Genomic DNA, 16,987 nt, shown 5'->3' with positions numbered 1-16,987 from the left:
TATTTTTTTAAAATTAATTTTTAGGATACTATGCATAGCCCCACATCATCACATAGCATTCACCATACCTAGAGATTGGCATGGTTTTATTTCAGTTAGCCTGAAAGCTAGTTTGATTTGCATTGAGAGATGATCTTATGGAAAGTACCCCATGCCAATCTCTAGGTATGGTGAATGCTATGTGATGATGTGGGGCTATTTTAATTCCAAAGGCCAAGGGAACTTTACCAACTTTACCAACTTTACCAACCTAAAAGGTTGGATTTTTCCTAATTTTTTAAATTAAGGCATTAAGTTCAATTTCCAAAATATGATTTTTTATTCCTCTTTTTAGTCAACTTTAGCATGGGTGTATTAACTTATGCATTGCACTGTAAATAATTTTAATAGCACTGCCATTTAAAACCAGAGGGCCTACCATGTGCACAGTAAAGTGATCACAGACAATTGTTTTGGGTGGGAATTAATGTAAACACAGATATCGGAAACCAGTCATGTCTAAAGTGAATGTAAATAGGCGGGCCAAAAAATCTGATTTGGTTAAATGATCAAATATGTACATTAAGACTTGCAGTGTAAAACGCAGCCTAAAGTTTCGGACGCAGCCCCTGTCTCAATACGATCAACTTGTTTACATTATCCACAGCACCACCCAATAGATTAAGTTATGTGAGTTTTAGTTTGCATGCTTAGGACTTTCATGGATTCACTGCAATTACGGCCAGCAAAGCAACATGTAGCAATATTCGAATAGTATTTTTATTTTTTGAAAAATTAATACAGATCGAATATTCGTCTATTCGTGCACACTCCTAATACTTTTCTTAATATTATTACTTTATGGGCTATCTTTTTCATGTATGATTTATTTATTAATTTTCATATTTTGCCTGTTCACAATTTTGCTTCTTCATCAGTGAGAGAGAGTGTATAGCTTTTGTGCCACTCTCTCCAGTCGGTCCCTGTACTCCAGGTTACTATAGTTACACCGGGGTACTCCGTCCATTCCATACACTAGACCCCAGCAGCAGCAGGCAATCACTGCAGTGCTGTCACTGTCTCCTGTAAAGAGAGAAGTTTTTAGTCCAGCATACGTTAACAGTGTAAAAAAAGTCTCAGTTGCGTATGTAACCCCTGTCCCCTGAAGGAGGGAATGTATGGGATTATTATTGTGCCTTTAAAATTGAACGTAAATTTTCAAGAAATGAATGAAAATATAAATTGAAACTTAATAAAATGAAGAAACGGTTAATCACTTATTTATTGATTGGTTTAGGTTGGAGGGAATGTTTAATTTTTTAACACAAGTTTTTATAAAGTTTGGGGAGAATTTTTCTTATCAGAATTTTACAAGTGGTCCAATTTATAATTTTCAAGAAAGGAGGAAAAAATGTTTACTGAATTTTTTTGTTGGGATCAGCTAAGTTGTCCATATGGAAAACTAGAAAAAATAAAATGTTAGGTATAGGTCCAATTAATGCTGAAATGGTACTAAAGGGGATGATAACTGAATCAAGATAGAGTATACATATTATAAATTGGTCAGTGACATTGTAATGTTTTCTGAAATTTGGTCAGTGGGGGGAGTACTTTGTCAAATTGGAGAAAATGAAATGTTGTTTTTATATGTGTAGAAATAGAAGTTTAATTTATGAAATTACATTATAGTATTGAGGTAAAAGGACAAATGGTCTAATAAAGATATTGTTATGGCTGGTTCAGATTACACGATTTTAGCCAGATTTTGGCACGATCCGTTTGACGTAGGGTGTCGTGGGGATTCATAAACGACAACGGGCGTCGGGACGCAAGATTCGATCATTTCATCTCGTATAGTGTGTCATAGTGGGCGACAACCTGCGTCGCATCTGCGATGCTTCACGACATCACGACAAAAAGACTAGCATGTTTAATTTAAACTAATCATTCTTTCTATCTTTTTTCTTTCTTTCTTTCTATCTTTCTTTCTTTCTAACTAATCTTTCTTTTTTCTAACTAATCTTTCTTTTTAACTAATCTTTCTTTCTTTCTACCTAATATTTCTTTCTTTTTTCTTTTTTCTTTCTTTCTAACAAATTTTTCTTTCTAACTAATCTTTCTTTCTTTCTTTCGAATTTTTCTTTCTAACTAATCTTTTTCTAACTAATCTTTCTTTCAAACTAATCTTTCTTTCTAACTTATATTTCTTTCTAATTAATCTTTCTTTCTAACTAATCTTTCTTTCTTTCTTTCTTTCTTTCTTTCTAACTAATTTCTTTCTTTCTTTCTTTCTTTCTAATTTTTCTTTCTAACTAATCTTTCTTTCTTTCTTTCTTTCTTTCTTTCTTTCTAACTAATCTTTCTTTCAAACTAATCTTTCTTTCTAATGAATCTTTCTTTCTAACTAATCTTTCTTTCTTTCAAACTAGTCTTTCTTTATTTTATCTTTCTTTCTAACTAATCTTTCTTTTTTCTTTCTTTCTAACTAATCTTTCTTTTTTCTTACTAATTTCTTTTTTCTAACTAATCTTTCTTTCTTTCTTTCTTTCTTTCTTTCTTTCTTTTTTCTTTCTTTCTAATTAATCTTTCTTTCTTTCAAACTAATCTGTCTTTCTTTCTTACTAATCTTTATTTTTTCTATCCAATCTTTCTTTTTCTTTCTCTTTCTTTCTAACTAATCTTTCTTTTTTTCTTTCTTTCTTTCTTTCTTTCTTTCAAACTAATCTTTCTTTCTTTCTAACTAATCTTTCTTTTTTCTAACTAATCTTTTTCTTTCTTTCCAACTAATCTTTCTTTCTTTCTTTCTAACTAATCTTTCTTTCTAACTAATCTTTCTTTCTTTCTATCTTTCTTTCTTTCTTTCTTTCTTTCTCTTTCTTTCTTTCTAACTAATCTTTCTTTCTTTCTTACTTTCTTTCTTTCTTTCTAACTAATCTTTCTTTCCTTCTTTCTTTCTTTCTTTCTTACTAGAATAGAATAGAATAGAATGAGGCATTTATATAGCGCTTTCATATGTACTACACACCCAAAGCGCTTTACAATCATATCAGGGGATCTCTCCTCAACCACCAGTGTGCAGCATCCACTTGGATGATGCGACGGCAGCCACAGTACAACGTCGCCAGTGCGCTCACCACACACCAGCTATAGGTGGGGAGGAGAGAGAGTGATAGAGCCAATTCAATGTAAGTGGATTATTAGGATGCCATGATTGGTAAGGGACAATGGGTGGAATGTGGCCAGGACACCGGGGTTACACCCCTACTCTTTACGAGAAATGCCATGGGATTTTTAATGACCACAGAGAGTCAGGACCTCGGTTTTACGTCTCATCCGAAGGATGGATGATTACTAATCTTTCTTTTTTTTTCTTTCTTTCTTTCTTTCTTTCTTTCTTTCTTTCCAACTATTCTTTCTTTCTAACGAATCTTTCTAACTAATCTTTCTTTCTTTCTTTCTTTCTTTCTTTCTTTCTTTCTTTCTTTCTTTCTTTCCAACTATTCTTTCTTTCTAACTAATCTATCAATCAAACTTTTAACTACTTTAAACTTCAAACTACTTTAAACTTCTTCAAACTCTCTGGTTCGGCTTTCTCAAGCCAACTTAAAGTTTGTTATAAATTATTATTATTATTATTATTATATTTCATTATAATGTATTCAGTCACTGCTTTGTTACATTTACTGTAAGAACTGTTCAAATGATCATATATATGAATTTTACAGAAATTTTGTATATTATGTACTTGTGCATTTTTAGTTTTATATGTGTTTTATGAGAATACTGAGGTCGGACTGTCACAACATCCAAGACTTTCACTTTCATACTTATGTATAGTGACAATAAAGAATATAATGAAATATCCTTGAAGGTCTGTACCATCTGACAGCAAGACACCATCTGGTTGCAATTTTCATATTGTTTGAATTCTTCAGAATTAAGTGATCATTAATTGTGATGGTGTAAGTGCTAACAATGGGTAGTGTGATGAGTTTACCTTTACTCTTTTATCCTTTACTCACCTTCATGCCATCCCAGATGTAGTATATGACTTTCTTTCTTCACATTAACACAAACAAAGATTTTTCAGAAAATATTCCATCTCCGTTTATCCATATACATGTAGATTGTAGCCCATGTGCGTATGACAGTTGGTCAGAAGGTTGCTAACTTTGATTATAAGGTTAGACTTTCTTGATGGCTAAAAATATCCCACAGTGTTCTCTTTAAATTGTTACATCACAATCTAATCAAAGCATAAAAAAATAACATTTAACATTATCAGGAAAAAACAAATATTCTCCAAAAGAATTGGACATTCATTATTATACGGTATTTTAATGTAGCCTACTACAATTACACCTCTAGACATTCATTCTCTCTCGCGCAGACAAATACTGCTCCTAAAAGCTTATGCTGACATAGTAGCAGTAGAAGATAAATAGAGATACAATTAAAAAACAAAACTCCTAACTTTATATCACTAAAATTAAATAGAAAGACCGCTTACAGACGCTCACATGTAAACACAACACTGACCTCTTCACTTCCAGGTCAATCTGTCAATCAAAAACTCAGTAGCCAATGAAAACACATCGCTGTTAGCCCCGCCCCCATGATAATTATGTGCCTGAATGGCGAACGAAAACTCAGGGAGCGCATTTGTAAGTACAGATCAGCGAAAGAAAAAAGAGAAAAAAATTAGTAAAACATGCAGTGTATTAAAAACAAAGTAAAAAATTTGCCTGCGATTTATTTTTTCCGGTTTCAAAGACATTTTATTAAGTTTCAGTTTATATTTTCATTCATTTCTTGAAAAGTTTAAATTTTAAAGGCACAATAATAATCCCATAGGAATGGAGATGTCATGTTGTGTCCGCCTTAAGAGGCCAATCTACTTTGAGTGTAAACTAAATGAGCCTGCGATAATTGCATCAGCTTCTCTGCCTCGCAACATGGGTATATAATGAGCAGAAGGTGCATCGCATCTTCAGGTTTTCGCTGAGGAGTCGACCCGGTGACCCGGCCACCCTGGGGTGGTACAGCAGTTCTCCATTCCCTCTTTCAGGGAATGAGGGTTACATACGTAACCGAAATGTTCCCATTCAGTCGGTCACTCTCAATGTCACGTCATGACAGACGAATAGGAATCCTTACCAAAGAGCCACAGCTGCTGTCCGTCTTGCAGTGCCCTGTGTAAGCTTCCTGATCCCTCCTGCCTATTAGGGATGCGATGGGATAGGACTCACACAGAGAATGTCAATCACTGCTGTTCCACATGACCCACTCAGTGAGACTGTTGGATAACACTGGGAAAGAGTGCCCTTTTAACTGGAAAGGAATGCTGCGGAGCCACATCCTACCCCGAAGTATTTATGTGGAGTTGTACATATTGGACAAACTGCAAACTTAGGTCTGACTGCAAATGGAATGTGTCGGGGGCGGCTCCAGCTTCATTACAGGGGGCTTCCCCAAGGGAAAGACATATGGGATCCCCTCTGTGTCACACATCTGGCACCCAGCTTAGCACTGGTTCTCATGGATACATCAGTCGTAGGCCTTGCGCTGGATGCTCCTCCACGTCTGGCTGCTGGCTGCTGTGAACTCGACAGGTTTTTGCTGTGGAGAACATAAGCGCAACAGTGCAGGGCACAGCAAGCCGACATTGAGCCGGGTGCTTCTACCTGTTTGAGGTGAGAACATGAATGGCCTGAAGTGACCATGAAGCCAAATGCTGAAGCGGTCTCATATGAAGCAAACCAAGCAGTGTTACTGTGGCTATGGCTGCCATATGCCCCAGGAGCCTCAGAAACAATTTCAGTGGGACCGCCGTCCTACCTTTGTACGTATTCAAACAGTTCAGCACCAACTGAGCACATACCTCTGTGAGGCTTGCTGTATGTTTGACCGAATCCAACTTCATACCGAGAAAAAAGATCCTCTGCATGGGGAAGAGTTTACCCAGTTGACCCGAAGACCCATCTGGCTGAGGTGACTGACCACCAGGTCCCATAACTGTTCACATAACTGATCTCGGGACTATACCAGATCAGCCAGTCATCGAGATAGTTGAGTATGTGAATGCTGTGTTCTCTCATGGGAGTCCCACCTCCATGATTTTCATGAAGACACGTGGAGACAGGGGCAGCCCGAAGGGTAGGACCTAGTACTGATATGCTCGACCCTTAAACACAAGGGTGAATCTAGACATGAAAGAACACGTGCTTCAGGTCTATCGCTGGTATATCTCTGGGACGTTTCTGTGTTAGCATTTTGAACCGTAGCTTGTGAAGCCTCCGATACAAAACTAGCAGGTCCAAGATTGTCCGTAACCTAACGCCTTACCTGGGTACAATGAAGTAAGGGCTGTAAAACCTTGTCTTCATATCGGCTGGAGGGACCGGCTTGATTGTGTCCTTCACCAGTAGGACTGCGATATCCGCTGGCAAGACATGGGCACTGACAGCTTTCACTGAAGTGAACCGGACACCCTTGAGCCTGGGAGGACACCGGGTGAACTGAATTGCATAGCCGAGCCTGATGGTCCGAATGAGCCAACGAGACGGACTGGGGAGCACTAGCAAGGCTCGCAGAGACCATGCAAGTGGGACCAAAGGTAACAATAGGGCAGCGAGGTGGAACACAAGGACTGTGCTGGGGGGGGCTCTTTCTTCAAGGCGGCCCGCAGCGGGGTCTGAGTGTGCGGAGTAACCATTACCCGGTTCCACGAATGGGCAGAGGGTGCATGAGAAGGCTTTGTTGCGTTCTCAAACTGCCAGCTGCAGCCCGTTGGTGATGGAAGAGGAGGATGAGAGTGGTCCGGTTTCGCACCGTCCATTGCTCTCTGTGCCCTCTTGAGATCCAAAAATAGAGGAAACTGCTCTTTTATTTGGGGCCAGCGGCGGAACAAAAACAGAATGAAACAAAAGATTATCCACCCGGACCTCCTCCGGGGAAGGGAGTGGTGCAGTCACCATCTCCCGAAGAGCTGTCCCCTCCATCTCCGGGTTGCCCATCTCAGGGCCTCTTGGACTTGCGCTTGCCACCAGGCTTGGGCGTCCTGCCTGCGACCGGCTCCATGACGCTGCTTGGGGGAATTTAGAAACTTGACCTTGTCGGCATCTCTCATGTCAGCCAGACACCTGGATTCCTGGACAAAAGCGTGGACATCGCACGACCCAGAGACCCCACCGTAACCTTCGGCGCATGAAGCGCAAGGTCCATTGCGGTACGAAGTTCTGGCAGAAATTCTGGATCATGACCACCCGTGTGCAGGTCCTTCAGTGCTTTAGCTTGATGGACTTGCAACAACACCATAGCGTGTAAGGTGGAGACGGCTTATCCACAAGCCTGGTAAGCCTTGCTGGTTAGACCAGACGAGTGCTTACAGGCTCGGGGGGGGAGACACGGATTCCCCTGTGAGGTGGAATAGGGCACATTTGCCTAGCAACGGCCCATTCCACTGTGGAAATCTGCATGTAACCATTAGCCCCCCCCACCATTCGAGGGTGGTGAGGGAGGAAGAGCCACTAGGTCTGTTTTGGGCTGTAAAAGGTGCCGTCCAGGGCTTAGTGAGCTATTTATGCAACTCCAGTAAGAAAGGAACCGGGGCGGGACACTGAAAACCAGCGTAAGCCACCCCGAGAAACCAATTCTCCAACCTCGAGGGCTCGGGGCACGACTGTTGATTCCACACGAGCCCGACCCTGTCGGCAGCCCAGGCAAGCATAGCCATCATCTCCGGGTCTGAGGCGGGCAACGCTACCGTTCCTGAAGGAGGCGAGGCAGCCGAATCGTCAACCCCAGAAAAGTCAGGCTCACCCTCCGATGCAGCGATCGACATCCAGTCGTCGTGGGGAGCACAGAAAGATACGACTGGTACACACCTTTGAGATGGTCCAGCATGTTCCTCGGGAAGCTCTACTTGCTGTGCAGTGCAAGAGGGGTGAGGGGTCCTAGGGGGTTGGTTCCCGAAAGGAGAAGCCCTCACTGTGATCCTCTCAAGTCACCCATGCTACTGTCTGAAGTAAGCCTCTGTGGAGGATATGTGAAGCCACCTATTTTTAGGTTTTGGAGTCTTGACCGCAACTCTGAGATGGACATCTTCCCGCAGTGGGTGCATGACTCATCCACGAAAGCTATCTCAGTGTGCCTAATGCCCAAACATGTGAGACAGCAATCGTGACCATCCCTCGGCGCCAGGTAACAACCGCATCCAGAAACACATATGTTGAATGTCATCTTTAAAAAGATGCAAACTCAGACCCGTGTAAGCTCTTTTAGGGAACTGCTCTTCTCTTGGTGCTGAAGCACACAGGGGAAAAGATTGCGGCAAAGATTCGAGACAGGAACAAACGAACCGCTCTGCTCCAAAGCGAAAAGCTGAAGATGCGATGCACCTGCTGCTCATTATATATCCATGCTGTGAGGCAGAGCAGCTGATGCAATTATCGCATGCCAATGTGCCTTGGATTCCTATTTGTCAGTCACAACGTGACGTAGAGAGTGGCTGACTGAATGTGAGTTTCACTATGAGGTATCTTTGTACTGTTGTATTGAAGTTGTATTTTACTTTATTTTAGGGCTGTCGATCAATTCGATTTTTTTTTATCACAGATCTATGTAATTCTATGTCAGAAAACAGAATACTTTCAATGCGTTCTGGCCATTCATTTACACAACAATGTTCTTTTCGTAGCCTGAGAACGCAAACTTTGAAATAGTTTTTTTGAAAACGAGTTTTGAAACTGACAGGGACCGTTGTCCGGAAAAAAATTTAAATGTCCGACAAAATTAAATCTCTCTGGTCAAATTGTCCGATTAAAATTGCCTAATAATCCCGCCCCCCCCCAACACAATCTGAATTTGAGAATAAGCCTAAAATGTATAAAGCAAAAATACACCGACCTTTGGCTATGTTATAAAGGAACAGGCTCTACCGTTTGAAAGTTATTAAACATTATTACATGGCTTGGTTGAATTCCAATGTGGAATGCGGTCTGTTATTTCTTGATATCAGACGGCTGCGAAGCACTAGCGGCGCCAGGATTTTGATTGTAGGTGGGCCTCCAGAAAACTGCCAAAAGCCAAAAAATAAATAAAAATGGGTTCCCCTTCATCTCCGTTTCAGCGCTTTTCTGGGCACTGAGGACAGCGACTCAGTAGCCTACCTGAATTTAATGTGTATATTAGCATAGGTAAAAAAAAAAAAAAAAAACCTAAACAGATTTTTTTTGTTGCTTTTTTAATACAATTACAATTTCATTTAATTTATTGTTTAATAAAATTATAGGCCTATTATTTTTAGTTTATTAACAGCAACAACGGCTGTAAAGATGAAGTTGACGATCGACATCTCCATATGAACGCGCCAATAGAGAGAAATGCACATCATGTATTACATAATCAGAGAGTAGCCTATTTCTTTTCGTTTTAAATTGTTAAAAAGACATTTCAAGCTTTCTTAAGATATATTTCATGTCTGTGAGGCCTATACGCTGAGTTTCGTTAAATTAGGATGAGATGCGCTCCCGTTCACGAGCAATGCAAGTGACCGCGCGGGCGCCTGCATGATTAGGCCTATCGTCTGCTATATTTGCTTCTTATTTATTAAATCCAGGCTATTGGTTGATAAAAAAATTATTAAAATTTAGATACAATTTATACAAAACGAAATTCAATTCAAAAAAGTCTTTTTACAAAACAAAACTTAATTAAGTGGTCAAAATCATGTCTGACCAGCTCCATGTCTCTCGATATTGCGCATCCTATCTTACTCGTGCAGTTTACTTTTCATAATCAACATAAATTAAAAAATAACATTATAATATTTTAACAAATATTAAACTGAGCTTATTTAATGGCTACAACACCTATAGTAGACCTAGACTCTCTATTTGTACAAATTGCTGCACATTCATTTTATTCTGAATTTTGCACACATATAAGTTGAAAGGCATTTTGTGCATGCATAGCAAAACATATCTCCAACATTTATCAAGTTCACTGATAATTATGCGCGCATTTATTAATTATTATCTTAATGAATAATGAAACAAGGACGAAGCATATAAACTGCGTTGTTTCGTTTAGAATAGAATGGATCGCAAATAGATCCGAATGAAGAAACGTACAAAACCATATAGAAAATGGGTCTCGAGTGTTCCTGCAGAGAGGGGGTTCTCGCTGCAGAATCGGATCAAGACGAAGCAGCGAAGTCGCCTTGCGAAGAACAATACGCGGCTTATGCGCATTGCAAGTTGTGGAGAGACACTGGGAAGTTCGCTTGAGTAAAAACAATAGGCTTCAGATATTCTGTGTGGGGAAGGGGGATTGGTTTGTTAAACTATGAATGTGAAAACATAGTAAAAACAATTGGCGTTGATTGACGCCAATCGGACGTTCATGTTTTTTTTTCGTCTATTAGTTAGGCTAATAAACGTTGCATTCGGCCTGATTATGTCATTTTTTAAGTTACATAGCCTGCCTCCAGTTTTCCTCAACTTGACAAATTAAGAGGCAATATTTGACCGGCATATCATCAAAATGTCCGGAAAACGAAACCTCTGCCGGTCACTTTGACCGGCACCATTTTTTTCTAGCGGAAACTCTGGAAACTGATACCGTCATCATCTCCGTGTAAACGTCAAAAACGGCACGCACACATCATGTGTTCATACTATAGGCATGCGCGTTTGAATGCATGGTACGTAGTCTTTCTTTTCAAAGTGACACCGCCAACCATGTGTCCGGCATGCACAATACAACGCTCCCAGTCGTTTCCGTGGAACCGTGCGAACAGGAACCATTTTGACAACTTCCTCATCTGTACAGAGGAAAAATGGAAGTAAAATGAATGAAGATCAGTATCACTGATACCAAGACCGAAACTGATGGCTCCATTAAATGGATTTTTCTTTTTCAATTTAATATTTTGGTACCACTTTACTTGACTCATGTCAAAAATATATATTGTTTGTTTGGTCCAATGTACATTTTGTGTTTATGTTGTATGTAAGTTAGGGACAGGTTTTGTGGTTTGATGAGGATTAAGTGTGTGTTAAGGGGTAGGGTCAACAGTGAAATTATAGATGTAATTACATGCAGGTATTTTTTTTTTCTTTTTAATATAAGTACAATTTAAAGTACATTTAAATTATATTATATAGTAGTTAAAGAGATATTTTTAATGTGATGATCAATCCTCTTGATACAACGTCAGTACTGCACTTACACCTACATGTCTTAATAAAAAAAAAAAAAAAAAACCTTGCTTCATTCTTATTCTGACCTCCATGAAATCCTGCACGACTCATGAGTTCCTCCCAGTCTGAGCCTGCTCCTAACAGGGCATCCAGAGCGATCATTGGAGCATCATGACCACTCCGACCAGCCCAACCTGACAGGCTGAAGCTCTTGTAGGCCTCATCTCGTTCTGCTGGCCCATACTGGTTAGGCCAGGTAACTGGGCCAGTCCCCAAAGACAACGCTCTGAGATCCAAATACCTTGGAGGATGAAAAGAGAATGAAAGGTTTGAGTCAAATAAGTGTAATTTTAGAGTAAGTCTTTCATAATGTTGACCAGTTTAAAGTTGGCTTGAAACAGAAGTTGCAATAATATTTTTTCTCTTCTGTGACGTATATCCGAGTGAAAGCTTCTGGAATGAGAAAAAAAAAATTACTTGATTTCGTCCTAGGGAAGTGAAAGCTTCAGCGCAGGTTCTGCCAGGAAGACATAATGCCACGTAATTCATTTCAATCATACATTCAGCCAATTACGATCAAACACCAAATATATAAGACTGATATAACTGTCTCATTCGCAGCTCATAGGTGACACAGCCGAGGTTCCGCTCGCTACTCTCACCTAGCTCACACTTCACTTCAAGTTTTTGATAGGCAATTCATTCCTCCTGCTGCTGTCACTGTATCCCCAGATCCGATATCATCCAAGGTAAGGACATTAATTTAGCCGCTTTGCTGCTTCCATCACCAGCGAATGATGGTGGATTCTTTCTGCCCCAAAATACATGCTAGCAGAGGACATTCTGCTGTCCATGGTGCTGAACCTCCAAGTGCATCTATTGATCATTCCTTTATGTAATAATTTCAATGAATCTGTGTGTACTTTTTCTAACTGTAGATTTTCAGGTTTGCAGTTTTTGCAGGGATTTGCACCTGAAATTCGTCTGCCCAATGCACTTCAGACCGGCAACACGAGGTAAAGCGCATCATCAAAGAAAATTCTGTGTGGCCACCCTTCCACCCCTATTAATCTGGCAACACTTTCTAGCAACCTTTCCTCTTACCCTGATCCATCTTTCATTGATTATTTAATTTTTAGACTTTCTCAAGGCTTTCGGGTCAGTGTTCTCTCTACTCTGTCTACTACTTATGTTGCAAAAAGACTGAGGTAACGTTAACTTAATTCACACATGCTTAATCTTTCTCGCTGCATTAATAACTGCATTAATCTGCTAATAATTCAACGGTCTGTTGTCAATTATTCCATACTTATTCTCTGATACACATATATTTAAACAGCACATGGGCCACGTTAAATTGATTACCAGAATTTGTTGTCAAGGCCCGCAGGCCTTGTAATTGACACATGTGACCTAGATGACCAAAGATGGATGCAGCGAGTGGATCAACGGTCACTCTGGATGAATTCATCGCCAGCAGCATTACAAGAATGGATGCTCAGGAAGAGAGTCTCACAAACACGGGTCGGGCGGTGCAGGCTCTAGTGGCGCAGGTGTCCGAGCTCACCCAGCAACTACAACATCTGAGAGCTCCCACTGCGCCACCCACACCGCCAGTTCCACCCACACCACCTGAACCCCTCTTTCAGTCAGAACCTCGCCTACCTGTTCCTGAATCCTATTCAGGAGAGCCTAGCTACTGCAGAGCCTTCTTAACCCGATGTTCCATGCATTTCTCGTTGCAACCGAGGACCTTCAACAACGAACGGTCGAAAGTGGCGTTTTTTCTGATGCTGCTGACTGGAAGAGTGGCGTTATGGGGAACGCCGATGTGGGAGAACCAGGATCCATGCTGTACCTCGTTCCAGGCACTCTCCGATGAGATGAGGTGAATATTTGATCGAGCGGTGGCGGGGAGAGAGGCGGCCAGGATACTCGCCGACCTTCGTCAACTACGCTCTGTGTCGGACTATTCCATCGAGTTCCGGACCTTGGCGGCAGAGCGCCACTGGAACGAGGAGGCACAGTGGGACGTGTTCCTGTGTGGGCTGGCTGACCGTGTCCAAAAGGAGATCTACGTCCTGGACCTCCCGACGAGTATCAACGGCCTTATCGAGCTGGCACTGAAAGTGGACGCCTGACTAACCAGGATGGAATGTCGTGTAATTCCTAACAGACCACCGGGGACACGGTCAGCCCCGTCCCCATGCAGGTGGGGAGAGCTCGGCTTTCCCGGGAGGAGAAGGAGAGGCGGAGGTCCCAGGGGCTCTGCCTCTACTGTGGAGGGGCGGGCCATTTTCTACACACCTGCCCAGTAAAAGGGCAAGCCCAATAGTAACAGTGAGGCTACTATCGGGTGGGATCTCCGCTGAGAAGACCACATCATCGGCCACGCTCCTCCTGGTAAGACTAAGATGGGCAACCTACACGCACGACAGTCAAGCCCTGCTGGATTCCGGAGCAGAAGGTAATTTCATGGACTTAAAACTTGCTCACAGACTTCAGATCCCGATCACGTCACTCACCCACAAGATATCAGTCAACGCCCTCAATGGTCAAGAACTCCCTAACATTTCACTCACCACCGGACCCATTATACCCTCACCACATCAGGCAACCATTCCGAAACATTGTAATTTCTTCTCATGGATTCTCCACTTGCACCTGTTGTTCTTGGTCACCCCTGGTTAACCCAACACAACCCCAGAGTGGACTAGCATCAGAATTCCATTTCTGCATGGAGCAATCAATGTCATGAGTCCTGTCTAGTGTCTGCTTGTTCGTTTGTGTCTGGTTCTGTTTTCAGGAGGAGGCAGTGAATTTATTTAACGTGCCCGCTGAGTACCTCGACCTGAAGGAAGTGTTCAGTAAGTCCCGTGCTGCTTCTCTCCCTCCGCATTGTCCCTACGACTGTGCCATAAATTTACTGCCAGGTAAGTCTCCGCCTAAAGGCAATTTATATTCACTTTCTGCTCCAGAGAGAGAGGACATGGAGAAATATATTTCTGATTCTCTAGCAATGGGGTTCATCCGTCCTTCCTCTTCTCCAGCGGGGGCGGGGTTCTTTTTTTGTGGGGAAGAAGGATGGTTCTCTGCGACCTTGTATTGATTACCAGGGGTTGAACAACATCACGGTAAAGAATAATTATCCGTTGCCGTTGATGTCTTCAGCTTTCGAGAGGTTGCAATGAGCAATCTTAGGTCTTCACAAAATTGGATTTACATAATGCCTATCATTTGGTTCGCATAAGGAAGGGGGATGAATGGAAGACTTCTTTTAACACCCCCAGGGGGCACTTTGAATATTTGGTCATGCCTTTCGGGCTATCCAACTCCCCAGCGGTCTTCCAGGCTCTCGTCAATGACGTGCTGCAAGATATGGTAGATCAGTTCATATATGTCTACCTGGACGACATATTGATTTTTTCTTCTTCTCTCCAGGAACATGTGCAGCACGTCCGGCGAGTGCTTCAAAGATTGCTAGAGAATGGGCTTTTTGTCAAGGCGGAGAAATGCGCTTTTCATGCACAGTCTGTTCCTTTCTTAGGTTACATCATTTCGTCTGAGGGAGTACGTATGGATCCTGAGAAGGTTAAGGCTGTGGTAGATTGGCCAAGTCCAGATTCCCGTAAGGCCCTACAGAGGTTTCTGGGGTAAGACAGCCGCATTGGCGAGATTAGATTGGGACCCCCATTTCGTCAGTCACTGACATAACTCGTAGTGTCAGACTGAAAGGGAATGTCTCGGTTACGTATGTAACTCTCGTTCCCTGAAGGAGGGAACGGAGACGTTACGTCCGCATGCCACTGCCGATGTACCGCTGAAACCGGCTCCTTTTATACCTACTCGGTGGGGCGGAGTTCGCGTTGCAAATTCCGTAGACCCATGGTATTTTCATACCATTGGCTCGTTTTCTAATACTTGAAGGTGATAGGGCTGTCTCCTCTCTGGAGAAGCATTCAGTCTTTCCACTTGCAAATTCCGCCATGTAAATAGCGAATCCGCCATGGCGCAAGTGCAACTGGCTTTTAAAGGGAATGGGAGATGACACTCTGAATGGTTTATTGCATTTTATGCCCAAAAAACACCCATTACTCATTAAGAGATTAGGGACAACCCTTTTAGACCATGCGCCGACCATTTTTCCCGTCGTTAAACTAGCAAAAGTGGATTCGAACATGCCCTAAGAACACTTGCACCATGTGCTTTAGACCATGTACTGAGATCGTTAAAATAGGGCACTAGATGGCACAGGCTGATAAGTCGATTCATTTGGTAGCGATCACATTATTATCTACATGGCACAGCTGATTGGTTGCTGTCGCATCAGTGTCCAATGAGCTGCGGCTCAACATTCAAACAAATACCGGGGTGTTGCTGGTAGCAGTATGCAGCGCGCTTTCAAAAACCCTCCACCTTCCCCAGCTCCACCTGTATAGATCTGCTATGGGGTTAAATCATGTATCATGTTACATGGGCAGCAGCATGTCTTACATGCTCACAGCAATATCTGTGAATGTATTGAGAGTAGTCTGATCTGGGGCTCAGGTCAGGAAGCAGACAGACTGGCTAAACCGACCGTCTGCTAGCGGCCTCGCGTCACCAAGGTCAGATAAATCCCATCACATAGAGCCTCTTTCACCTAGCTATCATCATATAGAGACTGTGTCTGTTCCCCGAATTTGGAAATCCAAAAAACGTTTAAACCCATCTAAGGTTAAAAATTTAATTGATGTTCAACAAATAAAAAACAGCTATAATACAGATGAGCAAATGCTAAAGCTTGGGTTGCTGAATATTCGATCGCTTACTTCAAAAGCACTCATTGTTAATGATATGATTTCAGATAATAACCTAGATGTGCTGTGTTTGACAGAAACCTGGCTAAAACCAAACGATTACATTACTTTAAATTAGTCCACCCCGCAAGATTACTGTTATAAACATGAGCCTCGTCTGAAACGCAAAGGGGGAGGTGTTGCTGTAATTTATAGTAATATTTTCAAAACCACTAAGAAATCAAGTTTTAAATATAATTCTTTTGAAGTGTTAGTGCTTAATGTAAAAATATATAGTATTCACATTTGAGATTTGTGCTGGCTACTGTATACAGGCCACCAGGGCACCATACAGACTTTATCAAAGAATTTGCGGACTTTCTATCAGAATTAATATTGACTGCAGATAAAGTACTAATTGTTGGTGATTTTAATATACACATCGATAATGAAAAAGATGCATTGGGTTTGGCATTTAAAGACATTGTAAACTCAATTACAAGTGTCAGGACCTACTCATTGTCGTAATCATACTCTAGATCTAATATTATCACACGGAATAGATGTTGATGCCATTGAAATTCTGCATCAGAGCGATGACATCTCAGATCATTATCTAGTCTCGTGTAAATTACATTTAGCCAAGGCTGCAAAGTCGACTCCGTGTTACAAATAAGTTAGACCTATCACTTCTGCCACTAAAGATTGCTTTATCAATAATCTTCCTGATCAGTTTCATCATCTCAGCATCCCAGATAGCTTAGAAGAACTCGATATTGCAACAGAAACCTTTAACTCTCTCTTTTCCAGCACTTTAGACACAGTTGCTCCGTTGCGCTTAAAGAAGAAAATAGTCCAACGCCGTGGTACAACGAGCACACTCGGGCCCTAAAGAGAGCAGCCAGAAAAATGGAGCGCAACTGGAAGAAAACAAAACTAGAGGTATTTCGCATTTCATGGAAAGAGAGCTTGATTGCATACAGAGAGGCTTTAAAAGCTGCTAGATCTGCTTATTTTTCAACCCTA

At 41.6% G+C, this 16,987-nt stretch overlaps 1 protein-coding gene across 1 annotated transcript in view; it reads right to left on the bottom strand.

The window, feature by feature from the left end:
- Nucleotides 1-703: 703 nt before the first annotated feature.
- adprh (ADP-ribosylarginine hydrolase) overlaps nt 704-16,987 on the bottom strand; it is a 571,371-nt gene continuing 555,087 nt past the window's right edge. Inside the window, exons 7-8 of the mRNA XM_084134396.1 lie at nt 11,270-11,484; nt 704-1,062 (exon numbers count right to left, since the gene is read on the bottom strand). Coding sequence (XP_083990522.1) covers nt 914-1,062; nt 11,270-11,484 — 364 coding nt within the window. The 3' untranslated portion in view covers nt 704-913. The remainder of the gene's footprint in view (nt 1,063-11,269; nt 11,485-16,987) is intronic.

The sequence above is a fragment of the Abramis brama genome (genome assembly GCF_963993115.1).
Source record: "Abramis brama genome assembly, chromosome: 14".
NCBI lineage: Eukaryota > Metazoa > Chordata > Actinopteri > Cypriniformes > Leuciscidae > Abramis > Abramis brama.
This window is presented reverse-complemented; position numbering and strand designations above follow the sequence as displayed.